At 40.8% G+C, this 24,593-nt stretch overlaps 3 protein-coding genes across 7 annotated transcripts; 2 read left to right on the top strand and 1 right to left on the bottom strand.

Annotated features, from left to right (window-relative positions):
- The first annotated feature begins 1,541 nt into the window (after positions 1-1,541).
- LOC130138259 (protein METABOLIC NETWORK MODULATOR 1-like) lies at positions 1,542-4,788 on the top strand. Of its 3 annotated transcripts, none has more exons than XM_056311811.1 (3): positions 1,542-1,814; positions 3,235-4,418; positions 4,518-4,788. In XM_056311811.1, the coding sequence occupies exons 2-3, from the start codon at positions 3,270-3,272 to the stop codon at positions 4,569-4,571; spliced, it is 1,203 nt and encodes a 400-aa protein (XP_056167786.1). In that variant the 5' UTR covers positions 1,542-1,814; positions 3,235-3,269; the 3' UTR covers positions 4,572-4,788. The 3 variants fall into 3 exon arrangements, with proteins under 3 accessions (XP_056167786.1, XP_056167785.1, XP_056167784.1); XM_056311810.1 differs by having other exon boundaries at positions 1,543-1,802; positions 4,509-4,788; XM_056311809.1 differs by having other exon boundaries at positions 1,544-1,814; positions 4,509-4,788.
- A 1,280-nt stretch (positions 4,789-6,068) lies between these two features.
- On the bottom strand, positions 6,069-10,060 carry LOC115665844 (polyadenylate-binding protein RBP45C). The gene is made up of 7 exons (XM_056311782.1): positions 9,552-10,060; positions 8,481-8,955; positions 7,197-7,252; positions 6,990-7,120; positions 6,815-6,911; positions 6,568-6,732; positions 6,069-6,326 (listed from the first exon to the last, which is right to left on the bottom strand). Exons 1-7 carry the CDS (start codon positions 9,810-9,812, stop codon positions 6,324-6,326), a joined length of 1,188 nt encoding a protein of 395 aa, XP_056167757.1. The 5' UTR covers positions 9,813-10,060; the 3' UTR covers positions 6,069-6,323.
- A 1,199-nt stretch (positions 10,061-11,259) lies between these two features.
- Positions 11,260-23,332, top strand: LOC130134424 (uncharacterized). 3 transcript variants are annotated; one of them, XM_056311576.1, is made up of 14 exons: positions 11,260-11,473; positions 11,707-12,835; positions 12,953-13,673; positions 14,639-15,143; positions 15,645-15,796; positions 15,871-19,293; positions 19,425-19,637; positions 20,052-20,255; positions 20,380-20,583; positions 20,692-20,850; positions 21,527-21,877; positions 22,150-22,585; positions 22,697-22,790; positions 23,010-23,332. In XM_056311576.1, the coding sequence occupies exons 2-14, from the start codon at positions 11,709-11,711 to the stop codon at positions 23,224-23,226; spliced, it is 7,806 nt and encodes a 2,601-aa protein (XP_056167551.1). In that variant the 5' UTR covers positions 11,260-11,473; positions 11,707-11,708; the 3' UTR covers positions 23,227-23,332. The 3 variants fall into 3 exon arrangements, with proteins under 3 accessions (XP_056167551.1, XP_056167553.1, XP_056167552.1); XM_056311578.1 differs by lacking the exons at positions 11,260-11,473; positions 11,707-12,835 and having other exon boundaries at positions 12,958-13,113; positions 13,244-13,673; XM_056311577.1 differs by lacking the exons at positions 11,260-11,473; positions 11,707-12,835 and having other exon boundaries at positions 12,958-13,113; positions 13,238-13,673.
- Positions 23,333-24,593: the final 1,261 nt, after the last annotated feature.

Genomic DNA, 24,593 nt, shown 5'->3' with positions numbered 1-24,593 from the left:
TGTGGGGATGCTGGGACTGGGTCTATTGGATCAATTCGTTGTGTCGTTTGGCACTCTCTACGTCATTTCCAAGGTCTATGCATCCGATAGAAATTCGTCGCATTGCTAAATCATAAAAAGACTTAATAGATGAGCTCTAGTATACTTGGCATTAGGGAAAATAGTTCAAGAAGTTCTAAACATATTGCACTTTTGTTAATTATCTCCTAAACCTTTCAATTTTGCCAATTGAGTGCTAAACATTTTTACATTTTGCCAATTGAATCTGTCGGGCCAATTTTGGTTAGAATTCACTAACGTAGACATCAGCCGTCCTACGTGACACAACTAGCGCTGACGTGAACAATCTATAATAATATTTTAATATTTTAGCGCTGGTTGTGCCACGTAAGATGGGCGACATCGACATCAGCGTATTCTGACCAAAATTGGCCAAATAGACTCAATTGGCAAAACGTGAAAATACTTAAGACTCATTTGGCAAAATTGAAAAGTTTATAACTCAATTGGCAAAAGTGCAATATGTTCAGGACTTTTTGGACAAATTTTCCTTTGGCATTATTTAAATAGTTAACGAGTTCGAGATGTTCGGGGCCTTTACGACTCACCAAACAAGACGAGATTTCCATCTCGAATAATTTCTATTAGGAATTAGCCATTAGTTTAAGAACTGATCACGATGAAATTCTTAACTCTAATCGGTTTAGCAATTTGCTTCTCCAAGTATCCGGAATTACATGGCGACAAAGTATGAAAGGAATATAAAATGGCTTGGTTGAGCTTATGAGAAAATTAAATGGCAACGGAGTCTTATTGTGATCTTTAGTTTAGATTCTGTTGATGGCACTCTAAGAGTAAAATCCCGAATGAATCATATCGATACAAATAAGGGCGCTCTCATGATCGCCCGAGAAAGGTAAATTTCCAAAGGTGCATGAAAATTAACGCGAACACCACTCGACCACTAAATACAAAATCATTTAATAACGTATTTGTTTATTAGAGAACGAGGAGGATTCTCATCTATCATAGGACAGTTGAAAAAGTCAAAAAAGTGAGAAAATTTGGTAAAATTTGAATGTTTTTATTTAAAAATTTGGTAATTTGCATACTTATTACTCAGATTAATGTAATTAAAGATAAATTATGGATGGAATTTTGGAAAGGAGGAAGGCATTAAAATCCCTTGGGAACAGAATCATCTCTTGTCTAATATAGTAATCACCTTACTTTCAATTTTTCTGGGTTTTTAAAGAATATTCAGGTAAATAATGTAATGTCGCACGTTTTTTTTTCATTCCTTTATAGATCAATATAAAATCATACCGAAAAGAAATAAACGATATTGATTTTCCCACGTTGCACAACATTCCAAATCTGGTATTTTCGACAATTTCTAAAAAAGAAAATGCTAATAATGTTCCTTAAAAAAAGAAAAAAAGAAAAACCCTGCCTTTTGTTTTCTTAATTTTTTTTTGGGTATAATATTTCATTAAAATAAGAGAAGCAGCAAATTTGCTTTAAAAATCCTTCTTAAAACAGCTCCAAAACAAGAGCCCAAACACGGGGAGATAGTCTTCCTCTTCCTTCCGCTAGGGTTTCGATTCGAATCGGTTCCTTCCTCTTCTTCTCCTCCTCCTCCTCTTTCGCTTGACGGCAGAGCGCCACGTCCGGCGATCCAGATCGCAGCCGGCTATCCTCGATGCGGCGCGCGCGTCCGAGATCGCAATTCGCGGGCCGGTGATGTGCGCTTCTTCGGCCAAAAACTCCGACCGGACGAGATATCAGCGGGAGCTGTCGAGGTAACAGTAAAGGTGGGTCGCCGGTCATTTTGATGGCTGCCGCTGCGTAAATTTTGGCCGGCATATGTATTGAATCGTGGGACGAGGTCGCACTGTTCACGTGTGCATGTGCGGGAGGACGGCGCACGTGATTGTTGGTCCGTCGATTGAACTTGCGGATGCTTTATGCTGTGCGGGTTGTATCTGTGGTTCATTTTGCTCCCTGTTTTAGATTTTGCTGCATTTTTACTTTGGGCAATTTGACTGTTTTAGGTCTTAGATTTGGGCATTGGTTGATTTTGGGAATAAAAGAGAGAAATTTGGGATTCCTCGGGCTCGGTCGATGTTGCCGTCTCTTCGACTGCCGGTTTTTTGGATGTTGTGACTCTAAACTCTTTTGTACAGACCTCTGTGTCGATAGTGCTCATCGCATTCCTTTTGTGTCCAGCAATTTTTGTTATAGACATAATTCTTTGGGAGCACAGACCCTGGTGTTGCCTATTGATCTGTTGTGTTGATATAAAGAGAGTTTTGGAAGTCATGCTAGCCTTCAATTTGATAATTTAAAGCATTAACTTCACTTGCACACCCATTTTTGTATTTGCGGTCTTGTAAGATCTCCTGTTGTTGCAACTTGGGGTAGCTCACTTGTTGGAAATACGTTATCAGTATGAGTTTGTGCTATTTCTTCTTGACGAAATTCAGCTGCTTGCTTATGTTGGGTTGGTAGAAGGTAGTAGCAAGTGGTTCCAATGTCTTGTGAATTTGAGTTTCCTTATCTTAGGGAAGGTGGAATATAGGTATTTGTTTTATGTCTGTCGCTTAAGTTCAGTTGTAATCACGAAGAAGGCTGCTGTGTGCTAAAGTAAATTGACTTTGCATTGTCAGATAAAACTTCAAAGTCAACTTTTTCCCATCCGAAGAGAAATTGACGTTGCTTGATAGTTTTTTCTGTCATCAGGCTAGAACTTTCCCTTATTTTTGTTTGAATATGCTAGCAGCTGGTGAGGAGCTAATAGTGAACTGCTTGTTTGTCATGACCAGTTAGGAGAGTTTTACTTGATAAACTGTAACTGAGATGTCTTAGAGAGAGTTCTTCACTCTCTTTCTTCTAGTTATCGTGTGACTTAGATGTAAGATACATGCTAAAGTTTAAGTTTGCGTTGGAGTTTGCAGTTTCCCCATAAAAAGACTGGGCTTGAATATATATCGGCGGCTTTTTGGCAATCTTTGTTGAGTTACTAAGATGTCAACATTTTCTAGAATAATGTGCCACAATAATTGATTGTTAATGACATCCGGTGTTTATTTCCCCATAAATTGATTAGAGGTTGAAAGTCGAGGCAGCACACTCATTAGTTTCTATGAACTGTTTGTTTGGGGAGAATTACTTGTCTTATCGTTGGTGTGGCTTTGTCATAATATCTCAAAACAGCATCTCTTCTGTTGGCAGAAGTAAAAAGGATCTTTTTGTTGGTGTAAGAATATATGCTGGAAATTGACAAGATGAACCAAGCCAGTCAAGGAATCAACTCCGATGCTTCAGCCAGTGCCCCTTTGAAACGCAAACGTGGTCGTCCACGAAAGTATCCCATGCCAGATGAAAGCCCAATCTTTGCAGAGCATGCCCGTGCTCTGAGGGATCAAAACATTAATCGTGGACCAAATATACATGTCCCTCCTGCATATAAATTTGTGAACGGAAATCAACCCCGGCAAGTACATGCAACCAACAGTTCAAACAACATCTCAATAGGACAGTTGGTTTCTGGTGTCATCGAAGCTGCATTTGATGGTGGTTATCTGCTTGCAGTTAGGGTTGGCGACTCTGATACTACTTTAAGGGGTGTTGTGTTCAAGCCGGGGCGATACGTGCCTGTTTCTGCAGAGAACGATGTGGTACCAAACATCCAAATGATAAAAAGAAATGAGATTCCTCTTCAGAGTGAGAGTTATATACAGATGCAGGTCTCTGGCCCTCGTTCGAGAGAGAGGAATGGAACCACTAGTCTAGTGGCATCGCCTCCTGGCTCAGCTGTCTTGAAAGGTAGACAGGTAGCTCCAGGTACAGCTCAGCCCATTCGTCCGGTGACATTGAGAGGCAATGTGGTGCCTGTGGTACTTCATCCCCTTGGTACTTCTGCAAATGGTTTGCCTGTTCCCAACCAAGCTTCTTTGGCTTCAATTCAAGATCATATGTCTTCGATAGGTAAGCACATGGTGCCGGTTTCTGTCCAAACCTTTTCTCCTTTAAATGGATCTTCATCCAACAAAGAAGTACCAGGAAGTGTGGCACATGTACAAAGTGAAACTGGTATCGATACTCAACACCCAGATGAGGCATCGCGTGAGGTAGAAACCAAGTCAACTGGGACTCCTGGTATGCCTTTTGAGAATCTAGTGACAGAGGTCATTAAGAGAATTCATGAACCTTCACAAGTGGAGGCCGATCAAAACGAGAGCAGCAAGTCAGGTGACAAATCTGGCAGTACTCAAGAAGACGAAGATAGTGACGATGATCAGCCTCTTTTCATTGAGCCTTTACAAGCCGTGCAACCCAATATCAACCCTCATTTAAACACCATGCCTCCGCATCTGGATAGCAGCAGAACTGGCAAAATGACCGAGCTGTTGCAGGTAAGATTATTTTCCAAAGAGCAAATAGCAATCTTTTCTTTGACTTAAACTTTCACGGCAGCCCAAATTGAGAAGTTACTATTTTGCAAGGCTTTGCAGGAGAATGCAATGAAGGGCGAGATGCCCGGAGATCGATCTTTCAAGAACAATTGAAATTGAGCCGACAGGAGATGAGGGAGATTTGGTGGTAACCAGTGGTCTTGTTAAAATAACAAGCTTTAGTAATCGTGTACTTCTAACTTTCTTTAGGTCTAGATTTAGGTATTGAAGCTCTTTAGACTTTATTCACTTAATTCTGCAATATATCAAGCGCTGGTCAAAGATGTAGAGAATTCAACCTGGTTAAAATTGGAGACAGCTTCTTCTATCACTTGACTTTCTCGAGCTCGTAAGTCCTAGTTGAAGCTCTGTCCTTTTGCCTGTTGAGTTTCGCAGTTCTTTTTTTGTTGGATGTCCAACTATCTCGAAGCAAATTTTTATGTTCAATAATTGTTCTTCTTTCCTCGAGAGCCGGAACTGTCCTATTAACTTTCCTGCCTTTGCCGATGCGTATAACAATCAGCATGCAGAGTGGTTTAATGGGGTTTGATTATTTAGCTTTCGAAGTGGAATTCAGATTGACTGCCAAGCGGCCAATTTCATATGAATCACTTCTTGCCTTGGTCGCATCCACAGACCAATTGATCATCTTCGCTGTTGCCAAATACGTGGACAACCGCTAAGCAGGTTGAATGTCACCGGTTGAATGTCAAAAGTCGCGTTTCACAGGTAATGCTTTTTCACGGATACCATAGCTTGTCCTCACGTTACCATGGAGAAACCATGGTGCGCCAAAAGACAAGACCAAAAGACATGACCGAGGGCCAGTTTAGATTGAACTTTCAGTTTGAAAAATTTCATTCCTAGGCTACAAGACTTTTGATGAACGATCCATATAGCGATGGATATTAATACCGACAAACCATTGCAAGGGAAATAGGCTGAAATATGTGTCTGGAGGGACAAAGAGAAAGCTAATGTTTGGTATTGTACAGTATAAATATTGGCCGAATTTCTCCATTCAAAAATACCATACACAATAACCAAGTATGGAATCTTCCTGACCAAGTGCATCAGGACTGAGTAACCTCTTCTTAGGACACACATGTTACATCCTGAGATTCAGTATGTATATGGTCAAAACCAACCCTAGAAAAGAAAGAATCGCCATACCACGAATCATATACAAGATAATTTCAGCCACCATGTCGCTGCATGTAACATCTTAGTCTAATTTGTCAAACCCAAAGATGCACTACTTTGCGACCCAAGAAAGAATAAGGGATAATGACACAAACAGTCCCTAAACTTTGACCCAATATACAATTTGGTCCCTAAACTTTTAATTTCTTCAATATAGTCCCTGAACTTTAACCGAATGTTCAATTTGGTCTCTGAACTTTTAATCTGTTCAATATGGTCCCTGGACTTTTGATACATGTTCAATTTAGTCCATGAACTATATGAAATTGTTCAATGTACTAAAGTTCATGGACTACATTGAACAAATTAAAAATTCAGACACCAAATTGCACATTGAGCCAAAATTTAGGGACTGTTTGTGTCATTATCCCAAAGAATAACTACGCTTCCATCACATAAAATATGAAATTGCACAATAATCGGTAAACAATAAACATTACTACCAGGAATATGTCAACAGTAAACTGCCTCATCTTAGCACACTTATCCATAGAAAAAAAGGGTCATGAACTCCGAGATACAAAGCACAAAACAAATGCATAGTAACTTATAGCAGAAAACCATCTCCATAGGTCAACCACCACCATAAATCCATGGCAACCCCAGTCCAAAATGCAGCAGGGTGGTACATCGCCAGCTCATAATTCCATCATGTGAGGAGCATCACTGCACCAATGCAAACACAACATGATGAAAAGGGCGGATGTTATAGAAAATAACTTCTGCACTATTTACTTTCTGAAGGGAAGGTAATTCCTATTACATACAAGAATAATTCCAAAGAACAATAAACTTATTTTGATGATTTTTGTCAACTTGTCAAGTACCCCCATCAGCATAACCTTACCCACGACTTTTATCAAAGAAGCATTAGAGAAAAAGCCACAAAGGTAGTCCATGCAGTTACCTGCTGTGGCTGCTGGTAGGTTACGGGCTGCTGATAATTATACCCAGCATAGCCTCCATAAAACATGTTAGGGTCCTGGGTAGGAGGGGCATATCCATACGCTTCATATCCCTGTGGATATCCATAATATCCACCACCATTCCACTGTGCCTGCTCCGGCTGAGCCTGAATTACAAACCCACTGTCATTTCCATATCCATTATAGCCATCAACCTGCTTCTTCGAAGAAATCAAAAAGCCCAGTTACCTGCTTGTTCGAAGGACTCCGCCCCCATGAGAGTCGAATGCTTTGTCCTCCCAACTGGGTTCCATTCAACATCAACAAGGCTTGCTCAGCACAAGCTCTGAAATGAGTAAGTACACACGTTAATTCACGTGAAACATGCAGACGGCAAAAGAGGGAAAAGAAACCAAGTAATCACCTGCTTGTAAATTGAACAAAACCGCAACGTTTGCCAGGTGGAATTTTCACATGATGCAATTCTCCATATTGACTGAATACTTGCCTCAAAAGGTCATCTGATACACTTGGATCCAGACCCCCAACAAATATCTAAGCTCCAAAAGAACATCAGTCAAGAACAGAAAGCAGCATATAAAAAATCTTACAGTAAAAATAGACTACCCACAGTTGTATTATTTGGATCATTCTCCCCTTGGTTTCCTTGACTGTTCTGGTAAGATGCTGCAACGTACATGTAAATGTGATCATACACACTATAACACATTAAATGCTATCTAGCTAAGCAACACAGAAGTTTCAAAGTCTTGGGGCAATGAAATTATCTTTCAGAAGAGAATAGTCAGAACTCCAGACCTCGGGAAGCAAGCATTCAAAACAGAGAAAGATTAATGCACTCAACTTAAGCCAAATATTGCCATCACAGCAATGATCTTGCAATTCTATGATCAGTACAAACATGTATGGCCAGTTTGCTACTCACAAAGACTCGGATGGATCATGTAAGACTTCAGACAACAGGCAACTCATATATACATGGAAGAACATGCACACACAGGCAAATGTTATAAAGAAGTAATTTGTTAGGGGCTCCCATATATAAAGATCTCATATTTAAGCACATAAAAATCCACAAACTTAAAAAGGGACATAGGGATCATCCCACTTCAAAACAGCAAATTGATGGGAAAATTAGTCCACACCCATAACATCTTCGGCAAGTCCTTTCATGTTACCAATTCGATGTCCTAGTAACAAATGACTCAAAAGAAAAGTACAAACGAGTAACAAAAGACAAACTGGTCCAGAAAATTCCTAGTGACACGAATAGTCAAAGACAACATTATGTTAAAGAAACAAAAGGAGGCTACGGCATTATAGAATACCATAATCTAAAGGGAGTACTCCATTGTATTAACTTCATAAAAGCGGTAAAAATTTAAATTGACCGATAGCCTAGTGAGCAATTGCGTGAAGTAAATCCAACTGTAGCATTGAAAATGCTACTAGGTAATTGATAGAACTCGGGACATAAACAAAATAACTGACCTAAAATGAGGCCACGCATTAAAGTGGAATCATTTCAGCTGAAATCAGTTCCAGGCTCCAAAATGAGAGCCTCTTGGTCTCCTGCTTTAAGAGAACATGAGTTTTATATAAGCTTTTGTATGTTTTCTAGAATTAAATGCGCCCAATTTTAGAAAGGTAAGTACTGGGGAAATTGTAAATTCCTCTCATCTTCAAAGTTGACTATTCCTTTCACACAATTCACCTCTAATAGACGCATCGAGCATATTCAGCTTAGAATTTCAACAAAGTGAAACTCTGACGTAAAATTGCAAATCATCATAAAACATGTCAAACTGCTATCATCATAACCAATAAGCCACAACAGCGCATAAGGTAACTAAAAGCGAGCAACATCAGCAAATATACAGGCCACAATACATACCACTCTGATATTGCTGGGTAGCAACAGGCTTCTTGTTAGCAGCAGGCCCAATCCTCATGGGGCGTGAAGAACAATACATGCCGTTCATTTCAGTCATGGCCCGCGACTGTTCGGTTTCATCACCAAACCTAACAAACCCATAGCCCTTAGAACGGCCAGTTGTCCTGTCGATAACTATTTTGGCACCTTTCACAGATTGGTAGTGAGCTCTAAATGTCTCCTGTAGTGTGTGATCTGTTACATCAGCAGCCAGATCTCCAACAAAAATTGTATAGTCAGGACCTTCATCTTGACGCCTCTCACCAGGACCAAGCGTAGCCCAGTTTAATCGGAAATTCTGGTCAGAGTTTGGCATCAATGTGCCATTGTACGTCTGCAAAATCCTCTCTGCTGCAGCGCGGGTCATAAATTCAATGAAACCGTAACCCTCAGGCAGAGCAGTCTGCTTATTTCTAATCACCTTAGCTGAAAGAACCTGAGAGAGCCAATTAAGTAAACAGCTATCAGATAGCTGTAGTAGCTAGAAGAGAATGGTGGAGACCATAACAAATAATGTCTAGAAATTTAAGCTGCTGAACAAAGGATAGAGAGGTCCAAGATTCATCGGTCACCAAACCATCAGTCTGAAGCAACATTCCCACGTCCACTTAAAAATTGTAAGGAGGGCAGATACGAGTACAGAGTCTACTAATATATGATAATATGCAGAAAATGAGTACCAAAATAAAGGCTAACGGTAAGTTTAGAAAGTGAAAAAAATATATCATCACGAATGAAAACGGGCAGATTTCAATTTGTTTTTAAGTACAGTACATTTGGAAATTTCTGATTAGGTACGGGATTTCACAGATAAAACGATGAAAGTAGACTGAGTTAATCGTGTCAATAGAGAATTAACATCTCTCATACTAGGAAACGTGGCCTAGCTCTCCAAAATCTTAAAATCCAACACATGACCTGCAATTTTTCAGCTCAAGACGTATGGCAATAGTTCGAAGACGACCCTAACGACCAAACAATAAGATAAGCCTCTAGCACAAAAGCACATAAAGGGTAAAAAAGAGGTATTACCTCTCCGGAGTGGGCGAAGCAGTTGAGGAGATAGCCCTCGTCCATGTGCGGCTGCAGGTCGCCGATCCAGAGCGACTTGATCTCGGCGGCGGATCCGCCGGCCAGCGACTGGGCCGGCATGGGCGGCGGGACCGGCTGCGGGGTCCAGCCCACCGGCGGGGGGACCGGCTGGGCGGCCTGCTGCATCATCAACCACTGCTGCTGCTGCTGCTGGTACTGCTGCTGGTCGGGGGCGGCTCCCGGGACCGGCTGCTGCATCATGGCGGCGGAGGGAGGGAGGGAGGGAGGGAGGGGGAGGGGGCGGAGGCGATTGGAGGAGCCGAGGGGGTTCAAAACCCTAGGAGCGCGAGGCTAGGGCTCGGAGGTGGGGGTGGTGGTGGTTGACGAGGGGAGAGGAGAGAAGGGAGGGGATGCGAGAGGAAACCCTAGAAAGGTACGAAGGATTTGAGAGATCCCAATCTCACAGAGAAGGGTCCAGAGAGAGAGATGGAGATGTGGTGGCGAGGGTTTATATAGTTAAGATTTTCTGCGTATATACGAGACCTGCGGGATATTTACGTAAATATGCTTTCCATTAATTGCGATAAAAATTGCGATGGCCATTTAAATATCTGTAAAATGAAAAAAAACTAATTTGGTGAATTCTCTTGTCATATTATTTACCGAATTAGATTCCAACCGGAAATAAATTTTTTGGTGGTTTTTTCTGCTGGATTTTAGCGTTTTCAATTTTTTTTTCTAGTGTTTTTTACTCTTTGCGAGGGAGTTCGAAAGGAACACGAGTTAGGGCGCGTTTGGCAAGTTGCTAAACAGTAACAATTTCTATTTTTTTGTTTTCAGAATAAGTTTTGGAACAGAAATCTGTTTGGTAAATTTTTTGTTCCCGGGCACAAATTTGCCAAAATTTGTTCCCAGAATCAGTTTTGGAGCAGAATCAAGAAGCAAAAAAAAAGTAGGTTATTGTTTCAAGAATCAATTTTGGAACAAAATTAAGAATCAAGAAATTTTTTTTTCCTGGACTGTGGCCGGCGAGGGCGAGGATGACCTTCGCCAACCTCGCCAGATCTAGCGAGGGCGGCCCTCGCCCAGGCGACGAGGGTCCAGCCCTCGCTGGCCCTGGCTTGTGGCCAGTCACCGGCCATGGCCAATGAAGGGAAAGGGGAAAAAAAAGAAAAAAAAAAGAAATATTAAAATATTCAAAAATTATTAAAATATTATTAATAAAAAGAAATTTTTTGCAGTTACCAAATGCATTTTTGTTCTTTTTCTATTTCAAGAATAGAAATTTTGGACAGTTACCAAAACGCCTTCAAATGCTTAGAAATTGTTCCTGGGCACTTAATAAAAAAGAATCATTTTTGAGCAGAATGAGCTTTCAGGAACAGAATGATTGCTAAACACGCCCTTAATTTATTTTTTCTTTTCCAAAAAAAGGAATGTGCACTTCCACGGATTAGATATTCAATTATGACGTCATCTTTGGGCCTTTTTCTTTAGCTCGATATTTCCGTCTCCCGACCAAAATATAAAAAAACAGGGAGCTCAATATTTCCGAGACGAAATATATGCAAGCTCCAGTTCTCCAACCCTTGGAAAAAAAGAAGAAAAAAGAAAGTTCTCCGACCCTTCTCATGCGGAATTTACACATTTGCCCTCCACCTTGTTCCCCCGCCACATTCCTCTTTTTCTCTTCCGCCTCCTGCAGCAGCTATTCTCCTCCTCCTCCTCCTCCTCCGTCCCCGCTCCGCTGCGCCACCCCCCGCTCTCTCTCTCTCTCTATCTCTACAGCCCGAAACCCAGCAGCACTTGAAGCTCAGAGAGTTGATCAGAGTAGCGAAGCCGAGCCTCCTCCCTTCGTTTAGCCACTCCAATGGCATGCTCCACGCGCTTCAGCTGAAACGTGGCCGCCGAGCTTTTCTCAGGTTAAACTTCCGGTCTCTGCCCGTGCTCTTCTTGGGTTTTCTTTGGGACGCCTCGGGTGTCACGCGCATACCCATTCTACAAGCATCCTGTGTTTCTTCTGGTTTTTTTTGTTCCTTCTCCTTTTTGATTTGGTTTTGTTGTGCAATACGTTTTCATCACTCAGACATTGGCGTGAAGGAAAACGGGTTGTTTTGACTGATTTGTTTTGTGGGGTGCCTTTTGCTGATTGCAGTTATGATGGATGAAGACCAATTTGAAGGTAGTGGAGAAAAGATTGCTGAAGATGTTCCGAAGGCATCTTATGATGCAAAACTACAGGAACTTCTTCATTATGTTACCTCGATGGAAATCAAGTTGTGTGCCGATGCCACGAAAGAATTCATCAAGTTGCTTAAGAGTGGTCATGGAGGTCATTTGCTTCATAAGTATGTGCAGACTTCTCCCAAGTTTACGGAACTTCTGGAAGCTTGGAAGCTTCGTCGAGGGAAACCGGGAATTTCCTACATATTTAAGTTGATTTCTGCTCTTCTGAGTCATCCCGATGGAAAGTATCGACAGTTTGATGCCAGTAGTACCGTTGTTCATAGGGCTCTTGACAAGTTTTCGAGGTTGGTTGTTGATGAAAAGTTGGACGATATTTATAAGGAACTGGACAGCAAAGAAGCTAAGCGCCAAAATGCTGCACTTCAGCTTATGGCTTCAATCGTACGGCGGGGTTCCGACTTAGCCTCTGAGGTTGCGAAGAAGTTTGATTTTAAAAGCCAGGGCTTTCACAAGCTTTGCGTGTATAAGAAGAAGCAGATTGATGTCAAAAGGAAGTATTCCACCAGAAATTCACTTGTTGGGTTTGCAATGTCGTTTTTGGAGGTAGGGAAACCCGGATTGTTGAGGTGGATCCTGCAACAGAAGGACATGTACTCCAGTGTCCTTCGTGGTCTTGGCAATGATGATGATGAGATTGTAGTTCATATTCTATCCACGTTGCGCGATAGGATTCTCACTAAAGAATCCTTAGTTCCCCCTGGCCTGCGTAGTGTTCTTTTTGGAAGTGTTACCTTGGAGAAGCTCATCAGCATTTCTGGAAGGGAGAATGGAGGGCTAGCTGCAGAGTTGGCTCATGGGATCCTACTTATAGTTTGTACGGATCCATCCAGTGGCTTGATGCCTGATATAAAGAGAGGCACAAACACGTTGAAAGGTAATGCCGCGCGACTGGTGGGCCTCATCAAGAAACTTAGAGCAGCAGAACTCAAGAATCACAGAGACCTTCTTTTGGCTATTGTTCATGGAAGACCATTGTTTGGGTCTGCATACATGGAAGAGTTCCCTTACAATGTGGAAGATCATGCATCACCACTATGGTAGGTCCCTGTGGAGCAGTGTATTTGCTAAATTTTGCTTTTCCACTTCCTTTTTTCCTCTTTCATTCGTTACTGAACAATGGACCAATTCCATATTTTAAATGGCATCTGTTGCAGGTTTTCTGTTGCTTCTTTGGCAGCTGATGTGGTTTCTTCGGTGGGTTCTGGCTCTCCTTTTGGTTTCCTTGATTCTGCATCTCGTGATTCACCTTCTTTGAATAGTGTGGACGTGCAGAATGTCATGAGATCTGTATGTCCTCATTCATACTGTCGATCAGGTATGAACAAGGGCTTGCTTCACTCCGATTTTCTTGTCAAGAATGGCACTTTGAGGCTTCTTCTGGAGGCACTTAAGCTCTTAGATTCCTTTGTCGGTGCTTTGAGCCATTGTTCTTGTGCTAGTGATAGGGACATGCAAACTTGGGAAACTCTCAAGCAAGAAATACGGAATGAAATCCGAACCTTGCTCCCTGATCCCCAAGTCTTGGTGACTCTACTTTCTACTCTGAACAGTAACTCTGGAAAAAGTGGCCAGAATAAGAGAACGCCAGATTCGGAATTACATGGCAGCAACAGCGTAAAAAAATTGAAAACGGACAATGTTCATGATGATGGAGATATCATTGTGAGCGGGATTTCACTTAGTCCAAAAGCTGGTTTGTCTGGAAAAAGTGAAAAAAATGTGGGAACAGGAGACGAGTCAGGTGACGAAAATAGTTTTGCAAATATTTTTGCTGAAATATGGGGGCTTGACCAGTCCCATGTGCCTGTTTCTACCATGCAGGAAGCAGAGATATATTTCTACTCCAGGCTTGTTGATGCTCTCCAGATATATCTAGTAAGTTGATACACATTTTTTCTTTGGAAGCGTAGATCTACTTTGGAAGATTTGTAGATAGTCTAAGAGCACAAGACTTAATTGATCACCATAATAAAAAGGAAAACAGGTGGGGCCTACTGCTAATGAATGAATGTCACATATTTTCTGCACAATAATGCTTAGTACCATCTCAGTGATAGAAGAAGTAATCTCATGGCCTTCCATGCATTTTCATATAGTGGAATTATTGGGTTTTTCAGTTTATCATCAGTGAAATAGACATCATCACTTTAATGTGTGGATGAGATGGAGGTATATGACAAATGTCCGTCATGAAAGGCTGCAATGCACCAATTTCTTGCTGGTGGTTTTTACATTTGTTCGTTTTTTGGATATTTTTCCTATGACCCCACATGGCTAACGTCACTTGATATCTCCCAATTGATGATCACATGATGCATTTTAGAAAAGTCATTGATGGACTAGGGTTGACAGCTTGCACAGGAGACTGTATGATTTTAATTTACTGCTTCTAATCGACCGTGACCATTTAGGCTCCGCCTAATTTTCTTAGGCAGTACACCATGTATAGCAGTTTAGCTTTTGTTCTATAGAGTATAGCACCTTAGAAGTATTGACTAGTATCAATTTCAAGTAGTTTTCTGTCGTTTTGCGCTTTGCTCTTTACCCTTGATTCATAATGGTACTGCTTTGTCTTACTTTTTCTTGTATGTGTCTGACATATTGCTTGTTGCCTCCTATATAAGTCTTCCTCCTTAGTTATGCTGCGACAACTAGATTTTTTCCTGATTAATTCTCATAGTCAGTTCTTTGATTGCACGCCATCATCATGGTTAAGGGGTGTATTGCTTGGGACATGTCTGCTATCTCAGCTTCAGATAAACCTTCAGTTTGGTATCATCATTTATACCGGCATCATACCTGTAACTGCTTATGCAACTGATGCAATTTCTTTCTTGCAGCATATGATGCCTACGGTGTTGGACGGGTCCTTTGAGTTCTTTGTCAGTCTTCTTCGCGATGCTTTGGAACTGCCAACTAACTTGCTGAACTCGTTTCTGACTCTGCTGAAGGAGTATATCAGATTGGCCCCTGCAAGTGGATTGCCGCGGAAAATTCCAGTTCTGATGTACAAGCATCTACAGACCTTTATGTACTTAGTACTCTTTTCACCAATTCGCAGCATCAGGGATCAATCATATGATCTGTCAGTGGCAGCTATGTTGAGCACTGGTGCATTTGATAGGAATCCGCGTGAGGTTAATGCATGGTTCTTGTTTCTACCTGGTTTTAATGACAATAATTGTTCACTTGTCCTCCAACAAACTAAAGTTCTACCAACTTTATCTCAAGCTGTCATTTCTTTCCTTGCTGATGCTATTTCCACTGTTGGAAATAATTTATTCAAGTATTGGGATAGCGTCCGGAATCTTGTCAACAATTCAAATGACCTCAAAGATTATTCAGGTAATTCTTTTTCACATGCATGTCCCCTTTTTGCTGTCATGGGTTGCTAATTACGCTATGTTTGAAAGTCTTGTGTTTGCATAAGTAGTGTCTCACTGGAATGTGTTGATGAAGGTTGTTGAACATATGCTTTCTTCACTTTGATCATATACCATTTGCCCATGCTGACTGTATCAGTATTGTGCTTTCCCCAAGTATGGTTAGTGCTTAATGGCTTAGCTATCTTGTTGAACCACCATGAAGGAGTCATGAGGTTTAATTTACAATATAAATTGGAAAGTCGGATTATATTTATACACGATAAGGAAAATGTTTTTGGACATCACATTGATCCTCATCATTTTGAGGATGTGAAGTTGTTCATTCAAAAGCAGGTGCGCTTCTACTTTTACTTTCTATGTGAATTGGGTTTACTTGAAGCTGGTTGGCCTATTCGATATACTTAATTCAACTATATGAATCAAGCCACTATTTCTTAATGCTTATCCTATTTTCTAGCAGATGTTTCGCCATCTTTCAGCCCTCTTGCTGTATGTATCCTTCAAAAGTGTTTGAGGGTGCTCAAGTCTGAGTCAGGTTCTTTTTCATCATGTGAGAAGACAATGCTTTCATTGTACGTTTGTAGTACATTGAAGTATGTATTGCAAACACAGGTACTCATTTGTGTTTTGCTCTGATGTTGTGAAACCTCTTGTTCTAGTCTGCTTAGAGCTCTGAATTTGAACAGGTAGATGCAGGATGCCTGTCTGCTGCACTTGTGTCACTGTTGTCTGGGAGCATTGACAATTGCTCAAACATGGTAGATGGTTCTGGTGATATTCCAGCCGAATGGGGACCACCCAGGAGTTTGCTGCTCTTTGCAGAGAGCATACTGCAGGGTCAAACGTGTTGTTCTTTTGCGAGTTATGAGAAGGCCACACCTGCTGATAGTTCCTTTTTAGGTACACTTGATAAAATGAAGATATCTATGAGGAGATGCCAGACCATTGAAAGAGTTGGAATTACTGAAAGGTTTTCTTCCTCAATTATGTGCGCTTCACCGAAGCTGATTGTAGAACATTTTCCGGCTGTTGTAACCATTGCACAGGATATAAGTGGAGTTTCTTGGTCATTTTTGACATCCTTATTCTTTCTTGAACACAATCTGCTCGCAGATGTTTTTAGATTATGGCCTGAAATGGTTATTAGAGCTGTGAAAATGGTTCTAGTCAATGTTGGTTCTGAAGGCAGAAAAGATGATGCTGGTGGGGTTTGCAGTCAATCTTTTCATTCTGAAGAACCGAATTCTGGTGGTGGCACTGGTGCAAGTGAATCTTCTTCTGTTGCTTTGAGTTTCTTGTTGGGGCAGATACCTTTCCATGTGCTGTTTCCTGCAATTTTGTGCTTTGATAACCCTTCTTTAGCAGATTCTTTGGAAATGAAAAAGTTGCTCCTGCAAAAAGCCTCTCAAGTGAACCTTGAGTGCCTCCTTTCGTATATGCACTATGTGCTATTCTGGATACATCAGCTACAACTGTCTACAGGAAGTATGCCACCAGTTCAACTCAGAAAATCTTTTGAACTCTGCATTAGTCTACTATATCACATTTTGTCTCAACTATTGAATTCGAAACTTAATAGTGGTTTTCCCGAGAAGGATGAACTTATCCCGTTACCAGACTATGTCCAAGAAGCAGTTGGATGCATCTTCTCTCATCCTGCATTGACGGTATCCTTGACCTGTCCGTTGGGCTGCAATGAGATGTTAGCCAGGGAAGATGTTCTGGAAAATTTCATCGAAACCTTTGATTTATCCAGCAAAAGATCTCTTGAGATAGACTTCTGTGGCTTTGGTTTACCGGGAGCAGTTTCTGCTTTTTTCTTGTCTTTAGTTGAGAATCACTCCTCCTTTATCAATGTGGAAACAGGTGCGACTAGACAACTTGTGAAGGGTTTTGAATCTCTGGTACATAGGCTTCTAATTGGGTTCAAGAATGTGCTTAATCTGTGCATTCAGACACTAAACTTCAGACCCCTTCTGCCAACATATCGTGCTCTGAATACTTTGAATCGTCTTATATCCCCATTTGAGGCGTTCAAGTTGGTCTGGTCTGTGTTCAATATAATTGACTTGAAAGACACAACAATCTCTGAATCCTGCCGGAAATCTATTGTTTATATTGGATGTCATTTTGCTGCCAATGCTTTTGAATCTCTCGGTATATATTTGCAGCAGCAAACCAATAAAAGATCACAATACGATTCGTTATGGAGGACTAGAGATCAACATTTTAATGCTGATATTATTGAAGATATTTATTTGAAAGTATTTGAACTTTCCAGTCTTTATGAAACAGATATTACTGATATTTGTTTGCTGAAAGCTATTACTGCCGCCTGCCGACTGAAATCTGTGCAGCATCTTAATGTACATCCGCTGAGTTCTGTACTTTTGAGGGTCATAGTGAGCACTCCAGCACAGATGGTTTCTTATTGCATTAGTGGGATGAGTATGATGAGAGCTAAAGCTTTGTTTCTGCTTACTCAGTTGAGTCCTCTGCATCTGTCAATCTTTGGGTGCGTGCTTTCAGGTATTCTGACTCCTGAGGGCAATCTGAAGTCTACAAACAATTGCAGAGGTCTTTCAAATGAGGACTTTTTGATGCTCCTGCCAACTACTTTGTCATTCATGGATTCGATTTTTTTGAGATATGGGAAGCAGTGCTACTGGAATTTCAGATATATACCTCTATTTTACTCCAGTATTCTCTTAAATGGTTTCTGTGAATGGAAAAGTTTTGTGTCCAAGTTTGTATTTCAGGAAGGATATGGTGAGTTCACAGTAACTTCTGCAGACGAACTCCTCAATTTTGTGAAAAACAGTTCTCTTGGGAAAGCAGTTCATATGTTACATTATCACTTTGTCTTGGACGCCGATTCCCTGAATATTAAGAAGCAAATGGAGTTATTTGATTCAGTTTTACCCGATGGTGAGAGTCATAATGACTTGCTAGATTGTGATTGGAGGGATTTAAATTCTCATTCAGTTAAAGAGATTTTGAATCTTACAAATGGAGTTTTGGCAAAGATACTGTTATGTAGGATGTTGTTATTTCCCAGCGACAATCGTACAGAGCCTTTGACAAATAAAGCACCAGAATACTCAAACGAGAACTCTCAGGTGATAAAAGCAGGTTTGGAGTCATCAAGGATTCGATTTTTGTGCATTTTGGTGAGTTCTTGGGAACAGATTGTTAAAAGATCCCGTTTAGATTCTACTTCTGAAAAGGAGAAAAACAGAGAATGTGAATCTTTGTACAAATATTTGGAAGAGTTGATGTTGAGAAGCATTTTCGAGCTGATAAAGGAGATGCACGATTATCTTGTTCAGTTGAAGTTCATTCCCTTCATGAGACAGCTGATAAGAACCTGTCTTCTCTATAGGTTTGAGGATCCCATAACTTTGAACTTACTGAGGAATATTTTAACTCCACTGTGCAAGGGACAATTTTCATGTGCGCCATATCTGCAGCTGCTACTTGCGCACTCTCAGTTTCCCTCTATATTGCACTCTATCCCTGAGTTATCACATTCTTTACAGCTTGGAGCATTTTTGAGACCCATGTCCAGCATTCTTAGGTCAGTTGCTGTTCCTCGCATCAGCAAAAAAGATCAAGAATCAAACAAGCATAGTGTAAAGAGGCTGGAAGTTCTCCAGTTGCTCAGAACTCTGATTCATTTCAGTTTCAATGGCTGTGGCAGCGAAATTGATTCGGGAAATGAGGATGGCATAAATTTTCAACGGCTGCATTCATTTATTCTGTATTCTTATGGCGGGACCCTTGGTGAAAGTGATCTTGAGTTATTCAACTTGTTACAAGAGATAGACTGTAGTGGTGGATCAGAGTTGGTAAAGCTCACTGATACAAATTACCTGTGGGGAAGTGCTGCCTTGAAAGTGATGAAAGTATGGGATTTGGAGCAGAACTTGTCATCTGATGTCATGACCGATACTGAAACAGATGAATACCGGAGACTGCAATTTAGGGAAAATCTTCCTATTGATCCCAAGTTATGTGCATTGACTGTATTAGATTTTCCATATAATAGAGCTACACATGAAGAGCCTTCTTTCTTGAACAAGGTCCAGATTAATAACTCTAAAGATGTGGTATGTCTGCAATTACATTTTTCATCTGATCCTTTTCCTTTCCATGACATGGTTCCTCCTTTTGCAAACTATTTGACCGGTAGTTATGAACCTATCTTTGTCCTAACTTTCTTTGGTTAACTCGCATGCAGATCCACATACCTGCTATTGAGAGGAAGCAAAGATATGATCCTGTTTTCATTCTGCAATTTTCGCTTCATATTCTACCAATTGGCTTCATTGATCCTGTGGAATTTGCTGGTCTAGGGTTGCTAGCTGTTGCTTTTTCCTGCTTATCTTCACTTGATGATGGGATAAGGAGATTAGCTTATCAAACTCTCGCCAGTTTTAAGATTGCTTTAGAGGTAACACTATCTCATCTGCAGCTGCGATCTCTGAATTTGTACTATTAATTTCCACTTGTATGAGTTATGTCTTTCATTATGGTCATTATCCTTAAAATTCAACTTGCTATTGTGATAGTATGACAGTGAAGTAGATATATTCTGTTTTGTTACAAAAATATTAAATGTTGCTATGCAAAAACTTAAGTGGTGACTTTGTTCGATCTGAAAATCTAGCTGAATTGGGCAGTTACCAAACTGAAATAAGTTAATTACCTTACCCTGCTTAAACCATTAAGGAAATGCTGAGATATTAATTACAATATATAGATTGGATCTTCTGTCATGTCACTATTGTATTAATATGATATTATGTTTTTTTGGTGATATATACATTGAAGGATTTTCTGAACAATTGCTCATATAATCTTTCAGAAGTGTCAAAAGAAGAAGGACATTGTTCACCTTCGTCTCTTGTTGAACTATGTGCAAAATGGGATTGAAGAACCCTGGCAAAGAATTCCTTCTGTTATTGCCGTCTTTGCAGCAGAGGCATCTTTAATATTATTGGATCCATCAAATGATCATTATCCTACACTCAGTAAGCTCTTGATGCACTCTTCCAGGGTAAATATGAAGGTAAATGATGAATTTCTTGCTCTTTCCTTATTAGTCTTCAAAGGCAGGTTGTTTTTCTTTGTGTGTGTTGCCTTTATGTTATAATAAAGCGTTGTAACCATATGCTTCATTTAATTGTCTATAGTCTGTACCAATGTTCCATGAGTTTTTGTGGAGTAGCTCTGTCAATTTCCGGGCCGAAAGAATTTGGATATTGCGACTTGTATATGTGGGTCTTGGCAATGATGATGATGCCCTGGTTTTCATGAGGAACTCCGTTTTCGAGAATCTGCTGAGCCTTTATGCTTCTCCATTTTCAGATAATGAGTCCAAAGAACTCATTCTTCAGGTAGCGTGAACGAGTCATCCGTTATTGGATATGTCTATTTTCTCTTGGTGATTGAAAATTCATATTGGGTTATCGATATGGCAGTAACAAAATCTTCATCTCATGCAGATAGTTAGGAAGTCAGTTAGATTGCGAAAGATGGCTTGTCATCTGGTGGAGCACTGCGGTTTGTTTTCATGGTTATCATCTGCCCTTTCTCATATCAATGAGATGCTGTCTGGAGATGAAAAGGGTTTCTACTTTGATCAATTGGTGGTGATATTAGAGGTAGTCACTCTTCCTAACGTCTATTTCCTTCAGATAGTAATTTTCATGGTTCCCTTTACAGTCTATAGGAAATACAAAACTGTTTCATTCAGGGCATGAAATTTCTTCTCTGCCTATCCGTGCATCATGTGAGAGACAAAATCTTACCCATTAGATCCTCTCTCCTTCTCTTGTCAACCTCCCCCACCGCCTCTCTCCATTCTCAATTCTTGTTGTCTTTTTTTTCTTTTTAAGCTGGGTATTGCCTGGAATTATCTATGAAAATATAAAACTAAAGCAACCTCAAATGGTTATTGGATTCCCCCCCTCTCTCATGGTCTTCCATTTATTTTTAAGCTGTGTATGGCTGGAATTATCTATGAAATAAAATTGATTCAACCTAAAATGGTTACGGAATTCCCTTCTCTCTCTCTCTCTCTCTCTCTCTCTCTCTCTCTCTTTTCTTTTATTATCTTTTTTTTTTTTTTGAGATTTTGGGCACATAAACTTTTCTTAAATGCATGTCACTTGCGAGGACATTTGGAAAGAATATATACCTGGAGGACTAGAAAGTTATCTAGGGGAATGCTTCTACATTGTCTTATACAATTGGGATCTTTATTGTGATGCTGACTTAAGTAAAGTTAAGCGCGTGATAAGGACTTGCTTCTCTGACTTTTAACTTTTTTGGCTACAGGTCATCAGTAATATTATCTCGTCCAGAAATATTACAGAGTGGTTGCAGAAACATGCTCTCGAGCAGCTCTCAGAAGTTTCTTCTCATCTGTTCAAGTTTCTGTCACACAAAGCAAAATTGTTAAGAGAGAATACTTTGGTTATTCATTTGATCCTCCAGATATTGGTGACGACCCTGAAGATATCTCAGAAAAGGAAGATATTCCAGCCACATTTTACCCTTGCCATCGAGGGTCTGTTTCACATATATGATGCCATTAAGTTGTGTGATGGCACCCAAGCATTCCCAAGTTCTGAATTTGGCCTCAGGTCTATTCTAATGAATGCACCTCCTCCATCAATTATTGACGTGGTCTGTCTGTCTCTCTCTCTCTCTCTCTATGCAGTCAATTGTCATAGGACAGTTATGAATATTTTCATTACTCTTTGAATTTCTTGGATAAAGATATTTGAGGTGCGACCGAAAGGATGCACAAGCATCTCAAGTATGCAGTTACAAATTTCTTGGGTGTTTTTCCACATCCTGTAGCTTACTGATGTCTTTTATATCTAGTTAGCTCGACTTAATGTGGGTTTGTCATTGATAGTCTGTGCGATGACATCTCATTTTGATTTGATTTACAGGATGAAGAAAAGCTTTTGAATTTTGTCCTTTGGGCAATCTCTGTTGCCTTGAAAGCAGACTCCACAGAAATTCCTCATCCTGGAGGATCTCATATCAGTTTAACAATCTCCTCAGAGGAAGAAATATGTGAAGATTCTTTGGCATCAAAGCTTCTTCGTTGGTTGGTGGCATCTGTAATTCATGGGGAACTCTCTGATAGATCCACATATACGGATGCAAAATATTCAGAAAGATCTGACCTGAAAATGCTGAATTCGTTGTTACAATTTGTCAAAGAAACAAGTAGAGGAAGAAGCCGAAAAACATCTGGAACTGGAAAGGTGTTAGCTGCTGCGATTTTGTACCTTCAACAGCTTCTTGGCACGGATTGCAGAGTGCTTCCATCTGTTGTGTCTGCACTCTGCCTTCTACTATATGATTTTTGCGACATTGCAGGTAGGTTAACCTACTATGTTTAACTGTGCGGGAAATACTGTTTATCAAAATGAATTCCTTATTCTTAGACCGAGCAAGTCTAGCTAAAACACTTGAATGCAATTTATGCAGTTACTGAATCAGATCTCTTGCTCGATGGTACTCCTGTGGCCTCACAACTGTCGAAGATAAGCTGCCCTCTTGAAGCTAATCCTGCTTGGAGATGGTAATTCTTATTTTACCTGACGTCTTGTGGTTTCTGTTCCTCCTAATACATGTCAATCCGGATGGTGATCATACAATCAATATTCCACGTTTTTGAACGAATAGATGTAAAACTGACTGGCGATTAATTCAAGAGTCACGATTACTCAGCAACTTCGGTTTCACCTAAATAGATGTCACTTATTCTTCCATGTCATGATCGGTCCTATTTTGTGTACAGGTCGTTTTATCAGCCATGGAAGGACTTGTCGTCGGAGGGGACAGATTCGGAGAGACTGGATGAATATCAAGCATGTCAGACCCTGCTGCTCGTCATCTCAAATACGCTCCGGACGGGCCCTTCGAATTCACTCGCTCTGTCACCTCGGGATGTTGAGAGATGCGGTGTATATGAATGGGAAAGGAGTATCATCGAGAGTAGCTTGTGTACAGATTGAATAGCATGTAAACCCCATAGGCCAATTTTGTCAAATCTTGATTCAGTGTCAGCACATCATCCTCATGAAATCCACAAAGCGAGTCCCTAGAGATGCCTTGATAAGCTTAGTTTAATGTTCTCGACGCCATGCAATTTGCATAACAACCCCCTATGCTTTGACTTTTTGCAACCAAATCACTGGCCTATAGGTTTGAATTTCGGGTTCCGATGATTAAGGCTTTGTTTATTTCGCGAATAATAAACGATTCGAAAATATTTTCTTAAAAAATGATTGCTTGTATTGCTCGAAATAATTAGTCAATGAAAAATGTTTTCATTATCGATGATGATTTATGTCTAAAACATCTTCGTACACAATGAAAATTCTTTTCATTCGATCATTTTCACAAACAATACAAGTAATCCATTTTTAAAAAATATTTTTCAAATTATTTATTTTTTGGCAAAATAAACGGAGCTTTAATGTCATATATTTTTAAATATAGAAAAAATTTGCAACTCTAAAGCGAAATTCAAATGTCCAATGTTGAATATAAGAAAAAATAAATTTAGGGATATTAATAATTAATTAGGAATTAGTTTAATAAGTTAGGGAAAATGACACAAATGATCCTTGAATTTTTGGCAAACTGTGTAACGTGGTCCCTGAATTTTACCTCAATGTGTGATATAGTTTCCGAATTTTTAATTTGTTCATTATGTTTCCTGGACTTTTAGTACAATTTCAATTTAATCTAGGGAAAATCCCAATTAAGGATCTCAAGTGGAGCCTTTTTCTCAAAAGAGGACCCCAAGTGGACTTAGTGTCAAATAAGGGTTTGAAGTGCCCAATCAGTCTCAAATAAGGACTCGAAGTGCCCAAAAAGTCTCAAATAAGGGCCTGGGTCGCCGGCCGGCCAAAATGTCTGCCGTCCGGCGAGAATGTTACTATTCCGGCACCGGAACAGTAAATTTTTAATTTTTTTCCTTTATGTTTTTCCTTTTCTGTTTTTTTTTTCTTCTCTTCCTCCGCCGGCCATAGCCGGGGCCAGCGGAGGTCGCCGGCCTCAGGCGAGGCCGCCCCTTGCCCTGGGCCGGGCGAGGCCCGGCCTCGCCGCTGCCGCCATGAGGCTTCGCCGCTCGGCGAGGCTCGACCTCGCCCAAGAACTGGCGAGGTCGAGCCCGGCCCGGTTCGGCGAGGGCCTCGACCTCGCCGCCGGGCGAGGTCGAGCCCTCGCCAACGGGCCGGGCTCGACCTCGCCGTTGTTGGGCGAGGTCGAGCCTCGCCAGCCGGCGAGGTCGAGCCTCGCCGGATCCGGCGAGGGCTCGCCCTGTCGGCCGGGCGAGGCTCGACCTCGCCGGCTGCCGCGAGGCCGGCGGGCCGAG

This window comes from Syzygium oleosum, unplaced genomic scaffold (assembly GCF_021117445.2).
Source record: "Syzygium oleosum isolate NSW1041296 unplaced genomic scaffold, Sole_v2.1 Sole_v2.05, whole genome shotgun sequence".
NCBI classification, from domain to species: domain Eukaryota; kingdom Viridiplantae; phylum Streptophyta; class Magnoliopsida; order Myrtales; family Myrtaceae; genus Syzygium; species Syzygium oleosum.
The sequence above is the reverse complement of the archived record's forward strand: the minus strand, read 5'-3'. Positions and strand labels throughout refer to the sequence as shown.

Excerpts from the sequence above, each read along its gene's own strand:
- LOC130138259 (XM_056311810.1), top strand. The coding sequence starts at position 3,270 with ATGCTGGAAATTGACAAGATGAACCAAGCCAGTCAAGGAATCAACTCC. Across the intron at positions 4,419-4,508 it reads AAATGACCGAGCTGTTGCAG|GCTTTGCAGGAGAATGCAAT; the intron begins GTAAGATTATTT and ends CTATTTTGCAAG.
- LOC115665844 (XM_056311782.1), bottom strand. The coding sequence starts at position 9,812 with ATGATGCAGCAGCCGGTCCCGGGAGCCGCCCCCGACCAGCAGCAGTAC. Across the intron at positions 7,121-7,196 it reads ATGATCCAAATAATACAACT|ATATTTGTTGGGGGTCTGGA; the intron begins GTGGGTAGTCTA and ends TTTGGAGCTTAG. Across the intron at positions 6,733-6,814 it reads GGAGTCCTTCGAACAAGCAG|GCTCAGCCGGAGCAGGCACA; the intron begins GTAACTGGGCTT and ends TTTGTAATTCAG.
- LOC130134424 (XM_056311576.1), top strand. The coding sequence starts at position 11,709 with ATGATGGATGAAGACCAATTTGAAGGTAGTGGAGAAAAGATTGCTGAA. Across the intron at positions 20,584-20,691 it reads CCAAAGAACTCATTCTTCAG|ATAGTTAGGAAGTCAGTTAG; the intron begins GTAGCGTGAACG and ends CATCTCATGCAG. Across the intron at positions 21,878-22,149 it reads CTCCATCAATTATTGACGTG|GATGAAGAAAAGCTTTTGAA; the intron begins GTCTGTCTGTCT and ends TTTGATTTACAG.